Here is a 27,658-nt window from a genome sequence, read left to right as displayed (position 1 = left end):
GAGTGAAAGTGTGAACCCTCACAAAATATGTGAGGGGAGATTGCTTTTGGTTTTACGTGTAAAATAAGCAGCTTACCAAGCATGAGACTTTTGGCCAAATGACTGCGATTTTTATTATTATTATTATTATTTTTTTTTAAAGATGGCTGAGAAGTTGTTCCACGTCATGTGTAACACCTACAGCCAATCTTGGTATTTAGGCCAACAACAGTTTACTGGCTGGTTCTGATCACATAATGAATCTGTAAAAAGCAATACTTTAACATACTGTTGGTTGAAAAGAAAAAAAACATAAATATATGACAGTATGTTATGTTCTATGCTATAATAAAACTGTTTAAAAGCAAAACGTCAACAGATTGGTGCTGAAAAAACACACAAAAAATTGACGATGGTATCCTATGTCGTAGTTCCAAAGCCGCAGAGGTCTGAAATGCAAACGGATGAGAGGGAAAGGGTTTCCCAATGAACACTTTCTAGACTTCCCTTCTCTGGCCCGCCATTATCCTATTCAAACCGCTAAGAGTCTCGCGTGTCCACCATTTCCGTCCACTAATCCACCACTAGTCCTTTTGGGTTCTGGAGTAGCATGCTACTTGACGAAAAGCATTTCAGTGCCTCGTCAGGGAGTAGTAAGTTCTATATAAATACGATTACTAAATGCCAGCGTCTCCTGCTAACGGACGAACATCAACACTCCTTGGAAAACCAGCTTGGGAATGGGACTATTTACCGGAACAATCCCAGCATCAGCAGGTTAGGCACAGGTGTTTCTTTTTTGTAGTTTTATATAGCTCCAATTGCACTCAGTGGTATTGAAGGGCTTTACAGGAACACCAGTTAAATTACACATTGTCACATTTATTTTATTATGCACTCAAAGATTAAGTGACTGCCCAGAATCACAGGATGTTGAGCTGACAGTCTCGATCCTGGTTCCCCAGTTCCAAAGTGGGCAGCTGTGACAACACATCTTCTCTCTCAGCCTGCAGGTGCTGGCTAGCTAGGGCTGTCAGTGGACTTTTAGCTGCCTGTGCCCAGCAGCTAGCTGACTGTATGTACTGCTGCTTGCCACCTGGCTGGATGCTGGCAGTGAGATGAGCTTGCAGCCTGCAGTGGCACAGGCATGGCTGCTCGCTGCCTCTCTCAGTGGCACAACAAGTTCCTCCCCCCCTCCCCCCCCCCCCTGATGGGACTTAGCTTCACAGCCCCTCTTGCCTCTCGCTTTCAGTTTTCAAGTTACCCTTTGCACTCTGTTCCCCTGATTGTAACCATTGTGCCATCTCTGCCTGACCCCTAGCCAGCCGGTAATGGCAGAAGAAGAGTCCGTACAGGACACATTTAACCCAGAAGGGCCTGCAGAAGATTGTGGCCTCAAAGTATCTTGAACAATTACCCGGAACTCGAAATGAGCAGTTTATTTTGTATGACTATTTGAAGTATGGGGATATTGCCAAATTGGCATTAGTCAAATCAATCAACCAGTCAGTCAGGACTTGTTAAGCGCTGCTAATCACCCGAAAGGGGATCCAGGCGCTTGCAGGTCGCCGAGGCTCATTCGAACACCCAGGTCTTGAGGACCATTCGGACTTCTGGAAGTGAGGTGATGGTCCGGAGTTGCTTGGGGAGATTGTGCACAAAGAATTGGGGGGGGGGTGAAAATGATGGAAAAGTAAGGGGAAGGCACTCGAAAAGTAGGGGGAAAGGCAAGGAGAAGGCACTGATACAGGAGAAAAAGCAATTAGAAACAGTGAAAATTAAAAGCAAAGGGAGGGCACAAAATACTGGGAGAAAGCAAGCTGAAAGCAATGAAAAGAAGGGAAAAGCGAGGAGAAGGCACTCAAAAAACAAGGGCTGGGCGGGGGGGGGGGACAAGGGAAAGTGAGGAGCAAAAGGGATGCAGCATCATGGGGAGGGCTGGGACCTGGCCCCCTGATGCGTGACGCTTGGCAAGGCTGCAGTCGTGTGGGCAAAGGACCAGTACAGCAAGTGGCCAGTGCCCAGGCATGGGCTAAGGACCGGGATCCAACTGTCGCTGGCCCCTGCTGCCTGCACTAGTCCTAAATGAATGCCTATGGCCTGCTCTCCCGGAAAGCTGTTTTAGTCTGAAAAGGGTGTGTAAATGTGTGATAGCTCCTTGTCTACAGCAGCCCAGGTGCCCCAGACTGCAGCCTGTCACTGTTAACAATTAAACCAGATTGGTAATTCATACTTCATCTCTGATGGATGGGGGAGCGAGTCGCGTCCAAGAGCCCAAGGAGTACACTTACTGGTTCACTGGCTGCCCACGATTCTCACCACCAGCAGTCTCGCCCACCCAGGCTTTCTAAAGCTCTCTTCCCACGTCACACCAAGGTACAGCTGTACTTGTGTCCTCAAGACTTAAAAAAGAGGGCGTTTAAGACAACCTGTAGCCTCCCTTCCTCCTGGGAGTCCCAAATAATGTTGTAAAAAAAACGTCAAGCTATACTGGAAGCTAAAGTGTAAGCAAAGATTCTTTACTGAAGTGTGGTTAGAGGCTGGCTTAACGTGCCGAAAACAGTGAACTATTAATTTCTGCACTTTATATACTGCTTTACTAAATGCATTCTCAATCCAGATGGTATTTTTCCACTAAGATGAAGGGCTAACTTTCTGCACTGAATTTTCACGTGATATTCAAGAACTTATGCTGTCTTTATTTCTAAAAAATAAATTGCATGCAAAAGTAGAAAAGTGTGACCATCTCTGGCAAGAGACATTGTGGGTTCCCAGAAACTGAAACTCAGTTAAAAATAGCAATAGCTAGAGTGCATGACCAATGTTTTTGCATTTTAAAAACCTCAACTGACATTGCAGTTTTATAAACTCCTGTGGAGCTGTCACTTTTTTCTACATAAGTTGTAAACTCAGTGCAGTATAACTAGCCACGTGTCTGTAGTAGAAAAAGATCCTTTTTCTGTCCTCTGCAAGTGACCTTGTAGAGAACATTGACACTTGACAAATGCCTTTGTGGCCTTGCAGTTAAAAACATTCAAATGAATTCAGTTTTTATTTAAATGAAACCTTTCCTTTAGCAGCACAGATTGCTGAAAGTAGCTTAGGTCTTACTTGGGATCTACAAGGATCTCTGCTAGTTTCTACAACGGATCACCCCCGCTGGATGTGCTGCAACGACTGCACTGGACCACCGTGGGATGTGCTGCACCGACTGCACTGGACCACCGCGGGATGTGCTGCACTGGATCACTGCAGGATGTGCTGCAACGACTGCACTGGACCACCTCAGGATGTGCTGCACCGACTGCACTGGACCACTGCAGGATGTGCTGCACCGACTGCACTGGACCACTGCAGGATGTGCTGCACCGACTGCACTGGACCACCGCAGGATGTGCTGCACCGACTGCACTGGACCACCGCTGCACTGGACCACCGCAGGATGTGCTGCACCGACTGCACTGGACCACCGCAGGATGTGCTGCACCGACTGCACTGGACCACCGCAGGATGTGCTGCACCGACTGCACTGGACCACCGCAGGATGTGCTGCACCGACTGCACTGGACCACCGCAGGATGTGCTGCACCGACTGCACTGGACCCCCGCCGGATGTGCTGCACCGACTGCACTGGACCCCCGCCGGATGTGCTGCACTGGACCACCGCAGGATGTGCTGCAGCGACTGCCCTGGACCACCGCAGGATGTGCTGCAGCGACTGCCCTGGACCACCGCAGGATGTGCTGCAGCGACTGCCCTGGACCACCGCAGGATGTGCTGCAGCGACTGCCCTGGACCACCGCAGGATGTGCTGCAGCGACTGCCCTGGACCACCGCAGGATGTGCTGCAGCAACTGCCCTGGACCACCGCTGCAGCGACTGCACTGGACCACTGCAGGATGTGCTGCCACTACTGCACTGGACCACTGCAGGATGTGCTGCCACTACTGCACTGGACCACCGCAGGATGTGCTGCCACTACTGCACTGGACCACCGCAGGATGTGCTGCCACTACCGCACTGGACCACTGCAGGATGTGCTGCCACTACTGCACTGGACCACCGCAGGATGTGCTGCACTGGACCACCGCAGGATGTGCTGCCACTACTGCACTGGACCACCGCAGGATGTGCTGCACTGGACCACTGCAGGATGTGCTGCCACTACTGCACTGGACCACTGCAGGATGTGCTGCCACTACTGCACTGGACCACCGCAGGATGTGCTGCCGCTACTGCACTGGACCACCGCAGGATGTGCTGCAACAACTGCACCCCAGTACTGTTGGATTAATCATCAGCCTTTTGACAAAGCAGTCCCCAGAGTTTCAGTTTCATCTTTGTCTCCATTTGTATCCAGCAGAAAACGTGGCATCTGATAGCTGTAAAAGCAAACGACTGCTCGTAGTTGGATGGAATTCCATATTCCTGGGGCACTCCAAGTCGGAGTGCCTTCATTTAACTGTTGTCAGGCGTGGCTGGAGGTCCATGTGCGGCGACAGAGATGCAGAGTGTGCACCGGCTGCCTGCCCGTTTCACTCAACAACACAGTTTGTGGGATATTTCTTGATCATTGGCTTCTCAAGAAGAAGCATGTTGACTTGAGAGCTTTCTTGATGGTGACCCAGCCGTCTGGAATAATCCCCATTCCAGCTTTAGATGATCACTGCTTTGCTTCCTTTGCACCTTATTTGTTCATATTGCATTTTGGAAGTCTTTTACAGAGCTGACAGTAGCTAAGAAGTGCAGAAGTTCTTTATAAAAGTGCCTCTTAACATAACTAAACCCAAAGAAGACCTTAGTGGTGAAATACAGTTAAAGAAAGAAATTCAAGTCTCTTGGTAGGTTTCGTAAACTGGTGTCGCCTTTCTGTTTCTTTGCCCACTTTTATCCAAGCGCTTCCATAATTCCCTTGTTTCTCTTTGTGTTTTATCTGATATAGGAGTCTAGCTTCGATAGAGGAGAAAAGCTGGACAACTTACTGACCAAGGGGCCAGTATTTATCTTCCCCTGAAAGCCAAACCTGGCCAACTGGCTGGTGAGCAGCTTTTGAATTTGTAGGCACGTCTCGAACCCATGGCTGTGCACTTGCTTGCTGTGATAACCTCAAGCCCTCATCATGCAGCCCTGATGCCCCTCTGGCAGAAGAGGTGCCCCAGTTAAGGGAGACTGACTTTACATGTTTTCCTTTCCTCTCCCATAGGGTTAAAGATAAAAAAGCGTTTTACCCCTGGCTGTAGATTGATCCTGTGACCCCTGTATCTCTTGAGGGTATTAGGCACTCTCACCAGGAGAGATGCACTTTGAATGCCTTTTGAACATCCAAGGCCAGCTCTGAAATATTATTATTGTTTTTTTTATAAAGTGCATGGCTACTCGAAGAGTGTCCCTGTGCTAGCAGAGTCCCAGAAGAGTAAAACTGGAGTACTAGGGTACTGCCGTTGGCTGAAATAATTATTAAGCTTACCTGGGGGGGGGGTTTGCAGAGGCTTCTGTTGAACCGTGCCCTTGCCAGGAGTCACAGCTTCTCAAAGACACAGAGGGGACTTTCGCCCCAAGAAAGGCCATCCCCTGATTCGATCCATGCCAGTTGAAATGAGCCGATAACTACTAAGGTATTTGGGCAAAGCAAAGTAACTCAACTTTTCCTGAGGATTAAAATTGTGTTACTTTTACTTTAATGTATACTTTATATTCAGGACTTATTCTAAGTCTTTCATGATTATTTATTGGATTAAACGCATGACTGCAGACCGCCTGAACTATTTAAAAAAAAAAATACGCAGGAATTGTTCCCACTGGTCTGTATGCAAATACTTCCAAAATGGACTGGGCTGAAAGAAATGTGCCCAAAGGACCTGCCGGATTTGCATATCTAAGGACACTGCCCATGGCTCTGAAGGCTCCACGGGCTGTCAGTTTGTCTATCTTAGATCTCGCAGGGGCAGCAAGGGTGGATTTCTGTATACATTGATAAGCTCCAGCATATTGGGGTCTCCCCATCAGTTATTGGGCTGGTGGCCTGTGGCTTCACTGACTGTAGGCTTTCACCTGTCGCAGTATAGGACTTAATTCTTTGTTCAGAAGTTTCAAAGCTGCGGCTTCTCTAGCTTGGTATACATTGCACCTTCCTCTCTTACTAAATGTTTTCACCTCCGGCAGAAACCTGACCTTTAATTGTCTGCTCTTTTTGGCCTCATTAGCAAGCTGCTTCTCGGTATGGGATGTAATGCTTAGGATGTTTGTGATGGAATATATCTAGACAAGGGATAACCTCCCCTAAGGGCCCTTCTGGGATTGGCGCCTGAACATCAATGCACTTAGCCACGCATTGTTCTTATGTTCCTTCTTTTTACGTCTGGCTGTAGGCAGCTGTCTGCCATAGTTCATGTCATCAACACAAAAAGCCTATATAGAGAGGGAGCTTTGGGCCCATCGCCTTAAGCCATTTGCCTGTTTGGGTCAGGCCCTAAAAACATCGCTTGAACAAAGTGCCATTCACATTAAGGATCAAGCCAGCTGAGTATTTCAGTCTTACTGTTGGCCAGTAGGTGTGTTAATTCACCCAGTTAAAAGGTGCATATCATTGCTGTACGTGGGCGATCAAGGGAATGATCCGTGCAGTATATTGTAGCCATATTTATCCTCTTAAGTGTGCCACACTCAAGATGATTGTCTATCGACTGCATACCTCTCAACGTGTCCCAGCAGTGTGAAGGGGGAGGCCCTATGCCTCTTCAGGCTAAAAACGTGTCAGGAAGTGACAGCATGTGCCATTTGACCTCACAGGAAGTAACATGCATTTTATACTACAATATAGCAGGCTGTGGCATCCCTTGCCCTTGAAAGACAGTTGGATGTATAATCTGTTTAACTACTTACTCAGCAGAAAAAGAAACGTGCATCTGTTAAGACCCATGGATCAGTGACTGCTTCCAACCTCTTATGCATAGATCCTCAAATGTCATGTCTGGCTTTGGGTACACCAGCAGACAAACTCCGCTACCTCAAGCCTCCTATCTGGCTGCTCTCTTGTAGACTTTGGTTTCTTGTCCTCTAGGAAGTGGGAATGATGGGGCAGCAAGCGTGCTGTTAGGGGGAATAGCTCCTTACATCCTAGCCGACTACAATACATATTCTTGGCATAATAGCGGAAGGCGGAGTACACCCAATCCGCCTGGCAGACTCTGTTCTTCTAATAATGTAAGAAGACTATCCCAAGCTAGCTGTCCTACACAAACTGTCTTGGCATGGTAGCGGTGAGGGCAGTGCCCCAAACTACCTGTCCTAGTGCCCGCCTACCTCAACCACCGCATCACCTTCTACTCCCCCTACTAGTCCTCTCCGCTCAGCAGGCACTAGCCACCGTACCCCGCATACTGAAGACCACGGCTGAAGGAAGATCCTTCGCCTACCTTGCAGCAAAGAGCTGGAACACTCTGCCCCTCCACCTCAGGCAGTCACCATCGCTGCCTCAATTCAGGAAGGACCCTTAAACCTGACTCTTCAACTGAAGCACTCAGCGCACTGTGACCCTTACGGGTGAGTAATTGCGCTCTATAGACCCTGATTTGATTGTCTGACACAAACTATTTTGGCATGGTAGTGGAGAGGGGAGTGCCTCAAACAGCCTGGTACACTACATATTACAGTCTTGGCATGATAGTGGAAAAAGTACCACACCAAACAGCCTTGCGGACTACAAGAGGTTCTGGACATGTGAGTGGTAGGGAGAACGCAACAGGCACCACTCTCTGCTCATGCAGCAGACCAGATTTGGCTTCTGCTGTTTTCAGTGGTTAACAAGAGCAAACTTGTGGACAAGAAGCTGTAAATGGTGAGCAACATCCAGCAGATATGGTAGTTTAGAGGTCAAAACGATTTTGCACATGAATGTGTTTTTGTTCAGAAAAAGGGTTTCCACACTTTTGCTAAGGTTGCATGGAACTGAATGTGCCACTTAATGTATTTGTGTACTATGTGATTTTTGCACCTACGTGTCATTCCACAATGCCTCTTATTTTTCTACCCCTAAATGTGATATATTTTTTATATCTTACATTTATTCCACAAACCAGAGCTCATTTTACCCCTCAGTGTGCTGTCAAGCAAATGTTTTGTCCTACAGATGCATCCCATTTACAACTTTTGTGACAACTTACTGATACATTGTCAGTCTGGAAAGAGTTATTTTGCACCTAAATACTGAATGCTGCTGTGGGCAGAGGAAAAATGTGAATGACCCAACAAGAGACCATTGAATGAAGACGGCTGGCTAAATGCCCCTGTTATTAGTATGCTATATATATAAGTTTAATAAAATTAAAAGGTCTTGGCCAATTCGAGACCTAAAAATGCTGAATTTGCTGGCTCTGCTTCTAAGATCAGGTGCAGGAGGCCAAGCACTTTAGAGACTGAGATGTGGCCATTTATTGGTCTGCGGGACACCAGTTTGGACTGCTGACTGGAAGAGGACACTAGTTCACGAGCCCCAGGAATTGACACAGAGATGAAGTGAACCAACCGCATAAAGCATGACCATATACTTTGTTTCAGAAGACTGCTGGCGTGTGGGAGATGCTGATTCTGCGCGGTTCCCTTGATCTGCTTTTCTGTGCGCATTGTGGTGTCCAGTGGTGAGGACTTGGGCCCATGACCCAGTGGTGGACACTTGAGTGACTTCCTATACATCACTAGAACCCCATAATCTGTGAAGGCCCATTTCTACCTCCTGATTATAAACTGAAGTGGAGCACTAGAGGCCCTCTGGACACCATGGATGCATTGAGTGCCCCTTGTGTACCTCTCCCGATCAAATCTGTAATAGATAAAACCACCCTTCTTTTCTTCGACTATTTTCCAAGCTATCAATGTTAAACTTCTTAGTATCCTCTAAACTAGCAGGCATCAGCTTCTTCAGATCTTGGCCTTGTCTGACCAGGTCCCTGAAGGTCTGAACACCCTTTGGTGCCAACCATGAGGTACCATTCAGTTTCTTGCTACTCCTTCGGACTCTGAATTGTTCTGGGGCCAGTTTTAGATGCAACCTGTCCCTTGCAAAATGCCTGCTAGTCCTCCCGTTACAGACCCTGCAAGCTAGAGTGCACCAAAAACACCTTTTGGCTAAAATACTCAACTCTGGGGCCAACCGGTTACCCGTTCCAGTAGCTTTGGAATCCTCTTTTCACCTTCCAATGGCAAATGCTCCACAAGTTAGGTTGAGACACATTGAGCTGCTGTTCCTTGAATGCTTGATGCTGGGAAACTAGGACCAAGAGCAGCCATTTGATATACATTAGACTCCCTCAGTCCAGCACCCACTCTCTGATTAGGGCGAGGAGCTTGAACCCTGTGAAAGTACCAAGTATTGCTTCACTGTTGACGTCTCTTTGGCTAGAATAACATTGCCATAGGTTGTGGTAATAAGGGGACGTTTCTAAGCTCCTGGTGCTCCAAGGACCCTCTGCTTCTGTTTGGAATGTCATATGCGCGTGCCCCCCTTTTTCCCTACTGTAAATAAAGCCATATTTTAGAATAAGACCATACATAGCGTCTGAACATGGGTTTTATTATGTGGATGCTTACTGTGTCACACCGTTGTAGAGTTCTGGACTACAGCCAGTTACGGAATCAGCCCAAGCTGTATGTAGGCACTCAGGATTACTGAGGTGTTAATATAGCCACTAGGGGAGAGGGGTGATTGTAGGACCCAGGGATCAGATACTCAAGTACCCTCTGACTGTCCCATTACCCACAACAGATACTGCCCAGTAACGCCTCACTGCCCCAGGAGCAACTAGGGAGATGGATAAATAACCATTGACTGCCCCCTGGTGCGCCACAGGTATTGCCCAGTAACACCGTTTGTTCTAGTACGCACATCAAATAGAACCTAGTGACCTCTTACTGCCATCCTAATCACAGCGGAACCGGCCATGTAACCACTGACTGTCCCTCTACTCCCCACGCACACCGTCGTGTAACAACTGATGGCCCCCGACCCACCTCAGATTCCGCAGTGCATCTTCTTTCTGTCCCACCACAGACACTGCCAAACAACCTCTAACAGCCACATGACCCCCATAGCTACTGCCCTGTAGCCCACCTATTGCCTCCAGACTCACATTGGATGCTACTGTGTAACTTTTTACTGCCTCGGGCACCACTACAGATACTGCCCAGTAAATGCTTATGGACCCAGTACAAAAGAAAGTGACTCACTCACTCATGCTAAATGCATGAATTAGGAGCTGTAAGTTAGTGGGCATTTACATGAAAGCTTTCAGTGAAACATCTGCTTTAGTTACTGCCCAAGGCATCCACCGCAAGAGGTGGACCGCAGTGGTACACGAGGCAGTGACTGCACATAAGCTGCAAAGTCTTTTTCGACAACAGCTGGTTCTCTTCTGTAACCCTGGTGGCACTCCCATGTGGATATTCTTCAGAAATTTTCTAACCGGGCTTCCGTCAAGTAGATGAAGTCACGGCTGCCTTATCAAATTGTGGTAGTCCTGCGGTGCATCCCATATGTTTCTTTGGCTCAAAGTTCACCTGGAGGTTATAGGGGTGTGTACTCTTTACCTGTCTGGAGAGCTGCAGCCTAGCAGTCATTGCTGGGGGTGCAGCATGCCACCAAGGATTTACAGCACTGTTTAGAGATGCCATGGAGGGTGTGTGTGAGGGCTGTGGTGGGAAGATGTGTTTATCAGCATGGTATTCATAATAGTGATAAGTGGCAAACCTGCTCCTTAAGCACCACCGCAAACTGATGGAGAAGAGGTTGCAGGAGAAAAGCTTTCTTACACATGCTGTAAGAAGGTGTAACTTAAGGAATCCCTGTTATTTGCCAAGAATAGCAGTGAAGGAATGCAACACACCTTGCTCAGTGATATGAGCCGTCAGTCCATCCCTGCTTAGAACCCCAACTTTCACCTGGTGCCAAGTCATTTGCATTTCTCCTAAACACCAGCCTCACCCTCTAGGAACACACCGCCGAAAACCAGATTGTCTGGTGCCCACTCTCTCTACTAAAGAAAGTGAAACAGCTGGTGTTCAAGCCCTTCTCTCACATTGGATGGTGGCAGCAGCCTTCTCTATCGCCTCTAAGACTTGACACTGGTGATTCCTAAGGGCCTGAAGAAATATGGTCACATCACCCCATGCGGATAGAGCTGCACTGGCTCCCCTTACACGCCGCGCCAACTTCAAAACCAGCTGCATCTTTTACAAAGCTGTCCATGACCAGCACCGCTCCTGATCTTGCAGCAAGCCAGATCTCAGCACACCCGCAGCCAGGACTCTATCAAACTGCAGACTAAGAAGCATAAAAAAGGACAAAAACAAGGGAGCAAACCTAACTCCATCTTGGCACCCAGTATCTGGAACAACATTCCTGTGACCAACAGGACCTGCTTAACCCTGCTCCATTTCACGAAAGATTTGGAGACACCTAATTTAAAAAGACTGTCATGGTGCAGTAGCAGTCCATAAACCACCTCCCTCTCAAAATAGTTGTTGACCACATCCTTGCGCTTTACCCTGCACAGTGCTCTGCTGCCTTTTGCTATACAGCTGTCACATACATACTTAGGTGCATTAGGAATCCTGTGCTTTTTATCCTGTAGTGGATAGGAGGATGAGTATCTTCATGTTCTATTTGAAGAACAGAAAGGTCTTCCTTTGTGCAAAGGTGGTCAGTAGCTAACATCTTGCTCCTGATGGGTCTGTTGAGTTATGAATCAATCCTAGAAAATAAAAACTAACAAGATAAATGAAATCACAAAGGGGGAAATCATTGGCCCTTGGTGATATTGACTGCAGGAATGGAGTACATTGTATATATATCAGGCATATTCTGTAAATGTTTTAAGCTTCTGGTACATTTGGCAATTTTAGCTTTTGGTTGATTTGCATATAGACGTTTGGCCTTGTTGTGTGTCCTGAGGAGGCCTTTACACATAGGCCGAAACGCGTCAACTCCTGCCTATAGAGCACATCAATACAATCAAAGGAATACACAAGAGTGTACTCCTGGATGACATTGCTTCATCATTTTCTGGGCATTTACACTCCTTCATGTCGTCATGCTACCAATAGGCTGGATACATAGCGGAGTGTGGAGCAGAGGCGCTGATTGCATTTCAGCTGACCTATTCCTGACCGACATTGATCTTTGGTCTGGCTATATTCTTCTTATATACAACGGAATTGCTGCTGCAGCTTCTATTCTGGGTTTGTGGAAAGGAGCAGTTGTTCTGATCCACAAAAAGGGCAATGGGTCATTGCCCTACAACTATAGGCCTATCAATCTCTTACATTGTTTACAAAAAGTTTTTTTGTCACTGTCTGTTGGGCAAGATCCAAGACTGGATGTCTGACCTTGATATTCTCAGACCACTTCAAGCGGGCTTTCGCAAGAAAATCTCTCCTATAGGCCAAGTCTTTAGGTTCCTGCTCCTCTATTGGAAAACGGTTTTAATTGGTGGAGGGAATCTCTACGTTGCTTTTGTAGACCTGAAGTCAGCATTTGATTTAGTACCGTGTGCCAAATTGTGGAAGATCCTTTAGATATGGCAGTGCCCTCCCCCATATTCTCCCTCTTCTTATACGCCTTCATGAGGATAACTATGCTCGTATCAGGTGGGGCAATAAAGGTCAGTTAACCAATACATTTCCAGTGTTAAGGGGTGTACAACAAGGTTGCGTTCTGGCTCTTACCTTGTTTTCATTATTTGTTAATGATATTGCCTCTTTTTTTAGCACAGGTAGCGACAGATGCACCTTCTCTGTGGGCAGCCAAAATTCCTGTTCTGTTATTTGCAGATGACACCCTTTCGATCTCCAAGACCCCGAGTGGGTTGCAAAAGCTTCTAACTCGTTTTGAGGAATTCTGTTCCACCAGGGGCCTGGAGATCAATTCTTCTAAAACCAAATTGATGTCATATAACCCGCATAAATCATTCAAAGGGAACATTGCCCTCAAAGGCACCCCACTTGAGATGGTGAAATCCTTAGTTATCTAGCCTTATCTATCTCGGAGAACATGTCCTGGAAGGCTCACATCACTAAAGTGGCACTAAAGCACAAGCAGGTCACAGGTGTTCTTACTAAGGATTTTGTGTCCGCTTACACTAAATGTATTTGCCTGGCACTTCAGGTTTATGAAGCTAAAGCCACGGGCTCTGCCCTTTATGGTTCTTTTTTATGGGGCTTTTCCAATGTTTAGGACTTCACCTCGATTGAAAATAATTTTATGAGTAATCTTGTGTCTCTCCCTCAGAGTACTCCACTGCTTCCTCTTTTCAAGGACATGGGTGTCAGGGGAATCGGGCCTAAAGCACGCTTGCGCCCACTCCTTTATTGGAGGTGGCTTTGGACTACTCCGCAGTTAGGTCCTTACGTTGCTGCCCTTCAAGTTGTGTTGAAAGCTGACCATTTTCTTACTGTCTCTTGGCTTAGAAACATCAAAGAAGCATTATATCAGCTTGGGTTGCGTGAGCTATGGGATTGTCCCAGTGTTGCCCGTTTTCCCTTCTAAAGGAGATTTAAAGGAGCATTATTGGAGGGCAGTAGATGCTGATGAGTTGTGTAGTGTGGGCCGTTCTAGGCTGACACATGGTTTTTATTGATTTTTTAAAGATTGTATAAATATGAAGCTTATTGGGATGAGATTCTGGTCCCCAAAGATAGGAAGCTCTACTTCCAATTTTGAGTGGAGTTCTTCCACTAAGATCATTTTACCTATATATGGTCGCCCCGGGGGGCTTTGACTTGTCCAGCATGTAACACCCACACTAAATCTCCCTCATGTTCTACTTGTTTGTCCTGTTTATACAGTGCCCCGCAGGAATTGGCTTGCTCCTGCTTGTAGGTTATTAAGTGTTCGTAGGCATTCCACCGCTTTTCACATTCTTAAACCAGAGTCTCTTCAGGTTTTAGCTGATTCTGTCGCTAACTTCCTTGGAGCTTTGTGGCTCCTTAGATCACAAATTTTACTTACTCATCCCGATACTGCCACTTGGTTGCATAATTTTATCTTCCTGTTGCAAATTATTTTTTGGATGTATTTATTTATTGTATGTGTTTCTGTGTTGTACTTTTATGGCCCTCGAGGCCGGAATAAAGTTTTTATGAAACCATATAATATATCTTGCCTCTCAGGTTCAGTCTGGAGTAAATGCCTGCAGTAGCACTGTGAGTAGATCAGCGCCTAGAATGTCTAATCCTTCTGTTAATGACTGTTCTGCTTAGCCCATCTCTTGTTATTGTTTCAAACGTGCACATATGCCTTCACTCTATAGCTACGGTCTTGGAGTGCAGAGTTTGGATTGATCCCTCTTTGGTATCAAGGCACTTGGCTTTGTTTGGTGCCAGTGATGTGTTGGTGCAAGAGAAGGCTTGTTTCCTTTTTCAGTTTGCCCCTGGCTCACTTGTGACCCTGCTCACATTGAATGCATCAGCCGTTGTGTGTGTCTGGTTCACAAGCGGTTGACAGCAGATGTGTGGGCTGGGATTCAGTGGAAATCAGATTATGAAAGAGGAAGCAGAAGTCATGCTGACTTCCTTGGAATTTGTTTCATCAGATTTCACGTTCAATGACTGGGCTGAAGTGCTCTGCGAGCTTCTCATGAGTCTGCTCTCTTTATTCAGCAAGTCCTGTGTCACTTCCCTATCAAGGGCATTAAAGAATGTGAGTGAACACTAGGGAAGTATGCAAGACCTAATCATGATTAAAGACTCTATTTTTGTGAAGCCACAGTGGCTTCACATGCCTTCGAAGAGGGTCGAATGTAAGTGAAGACCGTATCAGTGCTTATGCTCTGTGACGTGCACCCAAGTTGAGGGGTTGGAGCATCGGCGTAGAAGCTAATGACAATCTGCACTACGGCGATGTTCCTGCCAGACCTTGTTTGCCTTACATGGGGGAAAGTAGTCTTTGAAAGCATAATATATTGTGCTCTGAACAATTATTTCTGATCCGAGGCCCCAGTAAGTGTATAGACTATCTCAGCCACAAGCTGCACCTGGCCTCTTACTGTAGTGTAAATAAACTGTGTGGGGTTCTGGTGGGCAGAAATGCAGGTCGCTTGTCAGCCTCTATAGATGCAGCTTCCATATTACCTGGCCATCTACCTTGCACATGCAACCCTGTTAGCAACATACTAAGTGGTTAGGTGAAGCCACCACTGCATGGATGGTTTATATGATATTGAGACCTTGTGTTGCCAGCTCTGCCTTTGGTTTGTACCAGCTGGCGATCTTGCCCTGGTAGTTCTGTCTGGTTTGTACAGGGTTAGGAACTTGCACCAACAGCGTGATCTCTGCTTTACACAAGAATAGAATCTCACATTGGCAGGCCTTTCTGCGTTTTCTGCTCTTGCAATGTCCTCTTTCTCTGGTTCGTACATGTGTAGGAGCTCAAGTTTACAGCTTTGTCTCTTGCTTGTACAGGATTTGGAATTGACAGCTGACTTTTAGTTTGTACAGGATTAAGAATACACATTAGACACTTGATATCTGTTCTTTTCAATATTTAGATCTCACATTGACCGCTTTGTTCCTGGTTTTTGCTGGATTGAGACCCCAGATTGACAGACCTTTCTTCTGGTTAGTGCTGGATTAATAACGGATTAGTAACTTGCATTAATTTCTCTGATGTTTTGTTTCTACAGTATTAGAAATCCCATTATCTACACTGCCTTTAGCTTGTTTGGAATTGGGATCTCACTGGCAGCTCTGTCTGGTTTGTTCAGGATTATGATCTCTCCTTGTCATCTCTGTATCTGGTTTGTACAGGATTAGGATCTCTCCTTTTAAGGTCTGTATCTAGTTTGTACAGGATTAGGATCCCACCTTGTCAGCTCTGTATCTAGTTTGCACAGGATTAGGACCTCTCCTTGTCATCCATGTATCTGGTTTGTAAAAGATTAGGATGTCTCCTTGTTAGCCCTCTCTCTGGTTTGTACAGGATTAGGATCTCTCCTTGTCATCTCTGTATCTGGTTTGTACAGGATTAGGATCTCTCCTTGTCAGCTCTGTATCTAGTTTGCTCAGGATTACGATCTCGCCTTGTCATCTCTGTATCTGGTTTGCACAGGATTAGGACCTCACCTTGTGAGCTCTGTATCTGGGTTGTACAGGTTTAGGATCTCTTCTTGTCGGCTTTGTATCTGGTTTGTACCGGATTAGGATCTCTCCTTGTCAGCTCTGTATCTGGTTTGTACCGGATTAGGATCTCTCCTTGTCACCTCTGTATCTGGTTATTACAGGATTGGGACCTCTTCTTGTCAGCTCGGTCTTAGGATCGCACATTGACAGTTCTGTTGTTGCAGGACTGGGATATCACATTAACAGCTCTATCTCTGGTTTGTGTAGGATTATGATTTTGCATTGGCAGCTTTCTCTGGTTTATGGATGTGAAGGAGCTCACGTTTACATCTTTGCCCCCACTGGATTACACAGGATGAGGATCTTGATTGGACTGCAGTCTGGTTTGTACATGGGGTTTTAGATTGACAGCTCTGATTTATGGTTTGTACAGGATACATGCACTAACCAGTCTCTGGTTTTGACCAGATTAGGATGTCATATTTGCAGCTCTGTCCAGTTTGTACATGAATAGCTGCTCGCCCTGATGACTGTTTTTGTTGTCTGCAGGATTAGAATCTTGATCTTGGCACCTCTGTCTGATTTGTTTGGTATGAACGTCTTACACAAGCCCACTGTTTTGGGTCTGTACAGTGTTAGGAGCTCTCATTAATAACTTTCTCCTGTTTGTGTAGGAAGCCGGGCCTACGTCCTCCTCTCCCTTAGCCAGCAGGATGGCATTGAACAGCACATGGACTTCGACAGTCGCTACACCCTCCTGGAGCTGTTCGCAGAGACCACGTCCTCGGAGGAGCACTGCATATCCTTCGATGGAATCCACCTGCCACAGGTAAGGGTAAGCGGGAACATTCAGCTTAAAGAACAGTGTGTGAGGCTGCTATATTAGGAGGTAACTAGAACAGAACCGGTGAGTACTGGGATGGGAATTGAAGTCAAGCTGTCCTCCAGGTGACTGTCTTCTGAGTGCCGTCTCTACAGAGCCATCTGACTCTGTAATTCTTTCCTGGGGGCTTGGGGTGTGCCATGCCACTACAGTGCTTAGGTGAGTGTCCTCATCCTCAGTTTTTCTGGTACTGGGGAGGGGTGCCTGCAACAGCATGTGTATTGACTGTCTCTGAAGTGTAGGGGGTGGTGGTTTGAATCAGCAGTTCAGGGGTATTTGGTTTTGATCTTCTACGTGGGGGGGGGGTGGGTGATTGGATCTGCAGTGTAGGGGTGACTGGTTTGGGTCTGCATTGTGTTGAAGGGTGTTCTTTGGGTTGCATTATTGGGGTTGGTTGTGCTGGAGCGGCTGTGTTTGGGTGGTCTGACTTGAGTGCTTGGGTGTTGGGTTTGGAACTGCAGAGTGTGGTGAATGGTCTGTTTCTGTGCTGTTGGATGGGTGGCCTGCCTCTCCTATATTTTGATGTCTGGCTTGGCTTTGTTGTGATGGGGCTCATCTCTTTTGTGGGTGGTTGACCCTGGAGCATTTGGAAAGCTGGTCTGGTCCTGCGGCTTTGTGATAGATTAGCTGTCTGTTCAATTTTTGGGGGTTGGTGAGATGGTTATGCAGTTTAGTGGGGTGATAGTCTGGTTCCTTGGTTTTGAGCTGGGTAGTCTGGTTTCGTGTATGTGTGAAAGGTCGGTCTCCTAGAAGGTGGCGTCTTGCATACAAGCTTCATCAAAGCTATTCTGTTCTTATCTGATCAAAATAACAGTATTGCAATTGTCGTCAGTATTCTTGCAAATGCATTAAAATCACGTACTACTTGAAAAAGGCAACCTATATATTTTCCTCTGGACTTGTATGTGTTGCAGCAGCAGCAACCTTATATTGAGCTTCTCAAAACAATTTACTTACCAAACCCATTCTCAAAATAGCGCGCAGACTCATTGAATCAGTTAAAACAAAATTAAAAATGTCTGAGTGCCGTGGTTAAATGTTTCATTAGTCCTTGTAAAATGGTTGTTCTATAATTACATGATGCCTTTCCCCTGGTGTCTTTTCTTTGAACCCTGAGATCCAAGTAAATCCAAGCAACATTATACTTTCTCTTGGTCAGAGTTCAAGTAAAACAAAACCGAAATCCTTGATCGTTTTTTCCTAAGCTTCAAACACTTCTCATGAAGTCCAGTTGAGTCGTTTCTGCTGCCTCAGGAGTCTATTTATATTTACGAGACATACATAAAAATTAAAATCACTCTTTAGAATTCACTGCAAATGTGGAGAGAGACATGTCTAGTTAAGGTTGTCTCAGATGTACCCAGCATTTAAGTTGCTGCATAATGATCCTTACATCTTAATATTCTCTTCTTGTTTAGTAGCTCATTGGGGTAAGTTGGTCTGTAGCATCCTCAGGCTCCCAGTTAGTTCCTTTAGGTACATATGGTGGTATGAGCTATTGTATGACTCTTCCCTGCCCCGGCATTAGGCATGCAAACCTTCCAGCCCTTCGCAGAGGAATACAACATTAAAAGATGAAGATCTGGTTTGTTTTTCATCTAAGAAGCTGTGGGGTTAGTAATGTCGATGGTGCCAATAAAATATGATCAGAAAATCGTTATCCCAAATCTTGTGAGAAGTCCAATGAAGTCCAATGGAGTACCCCTGTAGCGCGTGTATCGTGTATAGTTAAGAAGAAATCTGGTGCAGACCTATGTGCTGTATAAGAAGGAATTCATGTAAAGACAACCTGTGCCATGGATCCCGCTATCCACTCCCTTTCATTTTATAGTATTGACTTAATCTTTACTTGTGACAAAAAACCTTTTTGGCCAAAAAGAAGCTTAGTGGAGGTGAAGTAATTAAAGAAGCGTGGACCTATGCGCGACTAAAGTAAGCGAACATGCCCTCTCATGTTCAACCTGAACAGAAGAGAGCACATAGTTATGCTTGGCTTTTTAATTTTAAAGTTGTTTTTAGTTACTCAGTATATAATTTCCTCAGCTGTACTGCATACAAATCTGGAGGAAGATGTATATGTTGTATTTTTTCAAGGAACGAAAAAAGTTTAAGTGAAAACAGTGCATTCATTATAAAACTGAAACGCTTAGGTTTTGTGATCATGATGAAACCTATTCAAAGATGTCTACATAAATAGTTTTGTTGCAGTATATAAGAACGTCAAGGTTCCCACGGGGGGAGAGGTTATTCCCACTTATTCACCATTCTTAATCCATTTTTATTCAACCTAATCTCAGGTACTCTGATGTGCCCTGATCCAATATCGTGTGCAACCTGACCGCTTTGACATGTACCCCATGCCAACAAATTACAAATGTGTAATCCTTATACTGATCGCTGCCCTCGATTCCTTCTGAATTGCAAGAAGAGGCCAAATTGAAAGAATGTCTCAGATTATCTTTCATCTAAAGGAGGACACATTTTCAGTTTGGAGTTTTGTTTGCATACTTTCTCTGTATCCCAACATGTTTAGGGAACTCCCTGTCCCTTAATCAAGCTCCGAAGATTGAAGGATTGTATGTAAGGTACCTCACACGTTCCACTGGTGAGGGGACAAAGAAGTCCCGATAGACATTGGCATAGTGATGTAAATACAGATATTTGCCATGTGGAATCCACAAAAGATGAAGATATATAATTGTCGTAGAACATATAAATATTGGCACCTTACATATAGTTAGTAATAAAAATTGTTAAGAAACAAAAAATGCTTATGTCCTTATTAGGGTGACTGATCTGATCTGGCACATATTATTGCAGGTAACCCAGGGGTGTGGAATTTAACAAAATATCTACTTGTCCTTGGGCCAGGTTGCTTCATAAATCTCTGTGTCCTTTATAAAAAATAAAAATAAAAAAAAAAGGAAATCTACTTGTCCCGTTGGCGCCATGAAGTGCAGCAACAAATTACGGCAGCAATCTCATATCAGAGCTCTGATAAGTCTATCTGATTATGCCAGGGCCAATACCACACTAAGGCTTGAATACCACCCATTTCCACATTTACAGAGTTACATACTGGGGTTGAAGGTAGCAGTAAGTAATAGTTCCAGGGATGGAGTAGCCTTTTGACTTTGTGCAAACCTACTAGCATGTTTGAAGGGTTTTCACCAGCTCTTCTCTAAACTATTTCCGTACTGAGAAAGGTTGGACATTTTCTCCTGACAAGGGCAGAAGTAAAACTTCTTTTAGGGTTGTGGGAAAAACAACCCACTGTAGGGAAAGTGAAGTTATAATGCTCAACATATTTTCACATGAGCAAATCTACACATGAAGATTTGTTCGTGGTAAAATACACTTCACAAATATTTTCTATGAGTACAGTTTCCTGTTCTTCTGTAAATTCTGCATTCATGAAATATGTAAATCTGCACCAATGCAAAGACACATGCCAGGGCTGCACTTTTGTGACTTTCTTAAAAAATTGGGCCCCTAATTAGGCATGTTGTTAACCAAGACCTTTTGTTTTTATTAAAATTCTCTCCATCTTTCGGCTGCCTTAACTGTGAGTGACGGCATTCTGCCCTTTCACAAGGAGCGTATTGTCACTCAGTAATTTTGTTCAGTGTCAAGAACTACTATGGTAATGTATGCTTTTGAAGACCATAAGTTTTTTTTTTTTTGCTTTTTGACAATGTTTGTTACAATGGTGAGGGCCTGGCAGCTTTCAGAACAATAGTGTTTTACAAAAGCCATGTCAAAACAACACGTGCATTGCCAAAGCGAAAAGACTGACCACCAGTGTTGGACCTATTGACTTTGCCAATGCCTGTTTATTTTATTTTTCCCATAATCTTGTTGTAATTGGTTACACTGATTCCCCCCCCCCCCCCAAATTAATATTTTTGGGGAAATACTAGCATGCATCAGCACATTTTACTAAATGAGACTTCAAAGAAATGGTACCCTAAAAGTTCACAGTAATTTAGGAAAACATTGTTTTTGAACTTTTATCTTGAATGCAAATAATCATCAATCTTGCTTTCAAGCTTCTGTACATATTTGCATCTAATCAAAGAGCATTCTGGAGCATTATATGTAGTCTCATATTAAACTTAGCAAACATGTGTACACTTTTTTTTATTTTTTATTTTTTACTGGAACCACTGTCAGTAGTGCAGTCTGAGCTTTTAAGAGTTATTTGGAGTGCTCACCCTAACAATAAAGGCTTTGCATTAATGAACCGTAAATACAATTTCATAACAGCATTAACATTTGGACACAAATATTACCTTAACTACAGATCAGGCCGTTCCCTGAATCATAATGTGGTACTGTGAACTGGCAGCCAAAGGGTTTGTGCTGCAGGGGTTGGGCCTACTTGTCCCACACACAAACTAAACATGAAAACTTGTTGTCCTTGGCCCCTGGGTGTCAGGCCATAGGGATTCCACAACCCTGTAACCGATGCCCAAAAGGAAGATGTGGAAAGGCTGTTGGTGTCTTATGTTTGCGCCTGGAGATATTGTGCAATATAGAGCCCTTGTTATTCTGCCATTAGTCTAGAGAGGTGTTGGCTAATCGGCTAATCTTGAGAGCAAAATATATTAGGACGTCCTCACCACTGTTCTAAAACACAGTGATATTTAGAATGTGATGTTGAGGACATTTGTATTCCTGACTTTGGTTTCTCTGCCCTTAAGTCTCTCTGCGGCAGGGCAGTGTTGTTTGTGATGCTCCTTTGCCTCCACACAGGTGTATGACTGAGTGCTCTGCGTCTGCAGTGTTGTCTGACCGGGTGGGTTAGCCATCGTCTGGCTGTGAGATTCTGCAGTGTTGTCTAGCTCAGTTGCTCTGCCTCAGCTGTGTGGTTTGGTTGTGCTCTTCTTCTACAGTGTCCTCTTGCGGCTTGTCTCTCCCCGTTGCTTCTTCTGCGTCATCTTGTGGGTAGCTCTAACTCTGCAGAGTCATCCTCTGGGTCGCTCTTACTGTTTGCTGGTCTTCTGCAGTCTTCTTCCTGTTGCTGTGACTTTTTAAAGTTGTTTACGGTACCTCTGCAGTTTTGGCTGGTGGTATGCTGTGCCTCTGCAGGGTTGTTGGGTTGGTTGCCTTATAATTCTGCACAGGTGAGAGCTGTGTGATGTTGCCTGATATAGTAGTTTTTGGCTGCAGTATCAGTTTTTTTGTGGACTCATGCTGAGCAGTGTTGTCTAGTAAATTACTCTGACCCGTACAGTGTTGTCCGGTTGGGTTCTCGGTACAGTGTTGTCTTAAGTACTTACATCTGCAGTGCTGTTTTGATCTTATGTTTGCTTTTATTTCAGTAGCAGTTTTCACCATCTTCCTGGTCTAATGGTGCTGTCTACAGACCGCGGTCTGCTGTTAATTCATCTACACCAGAAAAATAATTTCCAAACCAAATTTTGTGTCTGTCTCTCTCTGTTGGATAGTGAAGGTTATGGAGGTGTTCCATAAGTGCAGAAGGTACCAAGTGAGGTGATTTTAATTTGGATTCTCAACCCCAATTCTATTAAAATGTTCCTCTTGGGGCGAGCATGTGTATTCTATTAATCACTATTAGTAGCTGGAGTGAGAGGCTGTACTGTGGTGGCTGTTCTGGCTGTTTAGTTGGCGGTCTAGTTGTGTCCCGAGTTCCTTTTGCTAGGTCGATATATAGTTGTAGGTTATCCTTCGAGATCTAAAGTGTTGGGTGCTGTTCTTTTGTGGCTGGGTCATATCTCTTATTCCCTGTATCTTTGGTTTCTCTGTTCCTGATTTGTCATTTACCAGGTTCCAATTGCCACACAGTGATGTCTAACCCCTCTTTAAAGATGTTTGGTATTCAGGACCTTTACATCTGCTGCGTTGGAAGTTGTGGAATTTTGAGACAATTTATTGGGTGGTTGAAAAGTCTTGTGTTTGGTGTCTTGTACAAGAGTCAAGCCAAAGTCTGTGCAGAGGATGGGTTAAAGGATTCCACTCCACTTCTGAATTACTGCTGTCCTAACCAGACTGAATGACGGTTCCTAAGTCTGCTTATTTTTTAAATATTTTTCTTTATTTTTTATATTGTTTGTTTTTTTTACTTATTAAGTGTTAGTTGTATAGACTGAATGCTATCAGAAGGCTGCAGCATCTGTCTGTGTCTGCTGTGTTGAGGGTTTTCGTGGCCTTGTGTGTTGTTGTTTGGGGGACGTTGTTTGTGCTTGGATGTATGCGAGATGGTGAGACATAAGAGAGCTCTGTTCTTTTCAAATGGTGTTTTTGGATGGTCTGCTGCACACATGTTTTTTTAAGGATGAACGGATGTGATTTTGCCATTGGTAGGTTTGCAGTGATGAGACTGGTAAGGTTTAGTAAGGAGTTGTGTAGTTAAATGTGTGAGGGAAGTGGGAATGAATTGGTATATACTATGCAGGTATGGGGAGTTCAAACTTCTGGCATTGAGGTTTGTGGGGATGTGCTGTAGATGTGTGGTGGCTGAGTGATGATATGTAGCGTACTTGTATGGTCTGTTGCAGGTCGCATTTTCATGTGATCTGTTGTATGGTGACGTGGTGTATAGGTAGTTAGAGGGGTTGACGAGAGTGGTAAAGTGTTGCATTTTGTGTCCAGTGGCCTTCTGGGTGGTTGTGTATTGATGAAATTGTGGAGATAGCACGGCTCTGGTTGGTAACTTGTATACAGATTGGGCTTTTGTTTAAGGCCTTATATTTGCACACCAATTCTGTTATGACTCTGGTTCACAGTACCTTACAGAAACATTTATACAGTACTATCCAGTGAGAGCGTAATGCTCCTCACACAGTTTACTTGTGATCCCTATGATCAAACTGACTAGGAAAGGGGACGCTTACTTTTCCTGTTTGGCGGGACAAGCTTGGAATTCACCTCCAGGTTAGGGTGCATACCTTGAAATTTGAACTGGCCTAACGAAAATCTCTTAAGACTTCGCTGTTTAGGTTGTGATGTGGCTTCTCTCGATCTATAGTTGTTTTGATCCTCGCGCAGGGACACTCCTAGGACTAGCTGTACTTGTTATAAATCTTGTTGTTCATTCAGATCTGGGCCTCTTGATGTGGGAGGTATGTGCTGATATGCTGGCATGGTATGGTTGGAGGGATTCTGGTTTACAATGTGTACAGTGGGTTTGCACTGTATGGAATGTTCCAGGTTCATTGTTCTGAATTGATGGTCTTTATTGGGCCATTCTATGCCGTGTTGTCTGGTCAGGTGTTCCTCCGTGCAGTGTAGACTGGTGGTGTGCTGTACTGCTGCAGCAGTGTTTGGGTGCGATGCTCTGTGCTATGCCACTTTGTCTGGTCAGGTGTTCCTCCGTGCAGTGTAGACTGGTGGTGTGCTGTACGGCTGCAGCAGTGTTTGGGTGTGATGCCCTGTGCTATGCCGTGTTGTCTGGTCAGGTGTTCCTCTGTGCAGTGTAGACTGGTGGTGTGCTGTACGGCTGCAGCAGTGTTTGGGTGCGATGCTCTGTGCTATGCCGTGTTGTCTGGTCAGGTGTTCTTCCGTGCAGTGTAGACTGGTGGTGTGCTGTACGGCTGCAGCAGTGTTTGGGTGCGATGCTCTGTGCTATGCCGTGTTGTCTGGTCGGGTGTTCTTCCGTGCAGTGTAGACTGGTGGTGTGCTGTACGGCTGCAGCAGTGTTTGGGTGCGATGCTCTGCGCTATGCCGTGTTGTCTGGTCGGGTGTTCCTCCGTGCAGTGTAGACTGGTGGTGTGCTGTACGGCTGCAGCAGTGTTTGGGTGCGATGCCCTGTGCTATGCCGTGTTGTCTGGTCGGGTGTTCTTCCGTGCAGTGTAGACTGGTGGTGTGCTGTACGGCTGCAGCAGTGTTTGGGTGCGATGCTCTGTGCTATGCCGTGTTGTCTGGTCGGGTGTTCTTCGGTGCAGTGTAGACTGGTGGTGTGCTGTACGGCTGCAGCAGTGTTTGGTTGCGATGCCCTGTGCTATGCCGTGTTGTCTGGTCGGGTGTTCTTCCGTGCAGTGTAGACTGGTGGTGTGCTGTACGGCTGCAGCAGTGTTTGGGTGCGATGCCCTGTGCTATGCCGTGTTGTCTGGTCGGGTGTTCCTCCGTGCAGTGTAGACTGGTGGTGTGCTGTACGGCTGCAGCAGTGTTTGGGTGCGATGCTCTGTGCTATGCCGTGTTGTCTGGTCAGGTGTTCCTCCGTGCAGTGTAGACTGGTGGTGTGCTGTACGGCTGCAGCAGTGTTTGGGTGCGATGCCCTGTGCTATGCCGTGTTGTCTGGTCGGGTGTTCCTCCGTGCAGTGTAGACTGGTGGTGTGCTGTACGGCTGCAGCAGTGTTTGGGTGCGATGCCCTGTGCTATGCCGTGTTGTCTGGTCGGGTGTTCCTCCGTGCAGTGTAGACTGGTGGTGTGCTGTACGGCTGCAGCAGTGTTTGGGTGCGATGCTCTGTGCTATGCCGTGTTGTCTGGTCGGGTGTTCCTCCGTGCAGTGTAGACTGGTGGTGTGCTGTACGGCTGCAGCAGTGTTTGGGTGCGATGCCCTGTGCTATGCCGTGTTGTCTGGTCGGGTGTTCTTCCGTGCAGTGTAGACTGGTGGTGTGCTGTACGGCTGCAGCAGTGTTTGGTTGCGATGCCCTGTGCTATGCCGTGTTGTCTGGTCGGGTGTTCTTCCGTGCAGTGTAGACTGGTGGTGTGCTGTACGGCTGCAGCAGTGTTTGGGTGCGATGCTCTGTGCTATGCCGTGTTGTCTGGTCGGGTGTTCCTCCGTGCAGTGTAGACTGGTGGTGTGCTGTACGGCTGCAGCAGTGTTTGGGTGCGATGCTCTGTGCTATGCCGTGTTGTCTGGTCGGGTGTTCCTCCGTGCAGTGTAGACTGGTGGTGTGCTGTACGGCTGCAGCAGTGTTTGGGTGCGATGCCCTGTGCTATGCCGTGTTGTCTGGTCAGGTGTTCCTCCGTGCAGTGTAGACTGGTGGTGTGCTGTACGGCTGCAGCAGTGTTTGGTTGCGATGCCCTGTGCTATGCCGTGTTGTCTGGTCAGGTGTTCCTCCGTGCAGTGTAGACTGGTGGTGTGCTGTAAGGCTGCAGCAGTGTTTGGGTGCGATGCCCTGTGCTATGCCGTGTTGTCTGCCGGGTGTTCCTCCGTGCAGTGTAGACTGGTGGTGTGCTGTACGGCTGCAGCAGTGTTTGGGTGCGATGCCCTGTGCTATGCCGTGTTGTCTGCCGGGTGTTCCTCCGTACAGTGTAGACTGGTGGTGTGCTGTACGGCTGCAGCAGTGTTTGGGTGCGATGCTCTGTGCTATGCCGTGTTGTCTGGTCGGGTGTTTTTCCGTGCAGTGTAGACTGGTGGTGTGCTGTACGGCTGCAGCAGTGTTTGGGTGCGATGCTCTGTGCTATGCCGTGTTGTCTGGTCGGGTGTTTTTCCGTGCAGTGTAGACTGGTGGTGTGCTGTACGGCTGCAGCAGTGTTTGGGTGCGATGCTCTGTGCTATGCCGTGTTGTCTGGTCGGGTGTTCTTCCGTGCAGTGTAGACTGGTGGTGTGCTGTACGGCTGCAGCAGTGTTTGGGTGCGATGCCCTGCGCTATGCCGTGATGTCTGGTCGGGTGTTCTTCCGTGCAGTGTAGACTGGTGGTGTGCTGTACGGCTGCAGCAGTGTTTGGGTGCGATGCCCTGCGCTATGCCGTGTTGTCTGGTCGGGTGTTCCTCCGTGCAGTGTAGACTGGTGGTGTGCTGTACGGCTGCAGCAGTGTTTGGGTGCGATGCCCTGCGCTATGCCGTGTTGTCTGGTCGGGTGTTCCTCCGTGCAGTGTAGACTGGTGGTGTGCTGTACGGCTGCAGCAGTGTTTGGGTGCGATGCTCTGCGCTGTGCCGTGTTGTCTGGTCGGGTGTTCCTCCGTGCAGTGTAGACTGGTGGTGTGCTGTACGGCTGCAGCAGTGTTTGGGTGCGATGCTCTGTGCTGTGCCGTGTTGTCTGGTCGGGTGTTCCTCCGTGCAGTGTAGACTGGTGGTGTGCTGTACGGCTGCAGCAGTGTTTGGTTGCGATGCCCTGTGAAATGCTGTGTTGTCTGGTCAGGTGTTCCTCCGTGCAGTGTAGACTGGTGGTGTGCTGTACGGCTGCAGCAGTGTTTGGGTGCGATGCCCTGTGCTATGCCGTGTTGTCTGGTCAGGTGTTCCTCCGTGCAGTGTAGACTGGTGGTGTGCTGTAAGGCTGCAGCAGTGTTTGGGTGCGATGCCCTGTGCTATGCCGTGTTGTCTGCCGGGTGTTCCTCCGTGCAGTGTAGACTGGTGGTGTGCTGTACGGCTGCAGCAGTGTTTGGGTGCGATGCCCTGTGCTATGCCGTGTTGTCTGCCGGGTGTTCTTCCGTGCAGTGTAGACTGGTGGTGTGCTGTACGGCTGCAGCAGTGTTTGGGTGCGATGCTCTGTGCTATGCCGTGTTGTCTGGTCGGGTGTCTTTCCGTGCAGTGTAGACTGGTGGTGTGCTGTACGGCTGCAGCAGTGTTTGGGTGCGATGCTCTGTGCTATGCCGTGTTGTCTGGTCGGGTGTTCTTCCGTGCAGTGTAGACTGGTGGTGTGCTGTACGGCTGCAGCAGTGTTTGGGTGCGATGCTCTGTGCTATGCCGTGTTGTCTGGTCGGGTGTTCTTCCGTGCAGTGTAGACTGGTGGTGTGCTGTACGGCTGCAGCAGTGTTTGGGTGCGATGCCCTGCGCTA

General features: G+C 46.6%; 1 protein-coding gene across 1 annotated transcript in view; it reads left to right on the top strand.

The window, feature by feature from the left end:
• Positions 1 to 27,658, top strand: part of CUL9 (cullin 9) — a 576,404-nt gene that overhangs the window by 37,181 nt on the left and 511,565 nt on the right. Inside the window, exon 4 of the mRNA XM_069236395.1 lies at positions 16,762 to 16,916. Coding sequence (XP_069092496.1) covers positions 16,762 to 16,916 — 155 coding nt within the window. The remainder of the gene's footprint in view (positions 1 to 16,761; positions 16,917 to 27,658) is intronic.

This window comes from Pleurodeles waltl, chromosome 5 (genome assembly GCF_031143425.1).
Source record: "Pleurodeles waltl isolate 20211129_DDA chromosome 5, aPleWal1.hap1.20221129, whole genome shotgun sequence".
In the NCBI taxonomy this organism is placed as follows: Eukaryota; Metazoa; Chordata; class Amphibia; order Caudata; family Salamandridae; genus Pleurodeles; species Pleurodeles waltl.
This window is presented reverse-complemented; position numbering and strand designations above follow the sequence as displayed.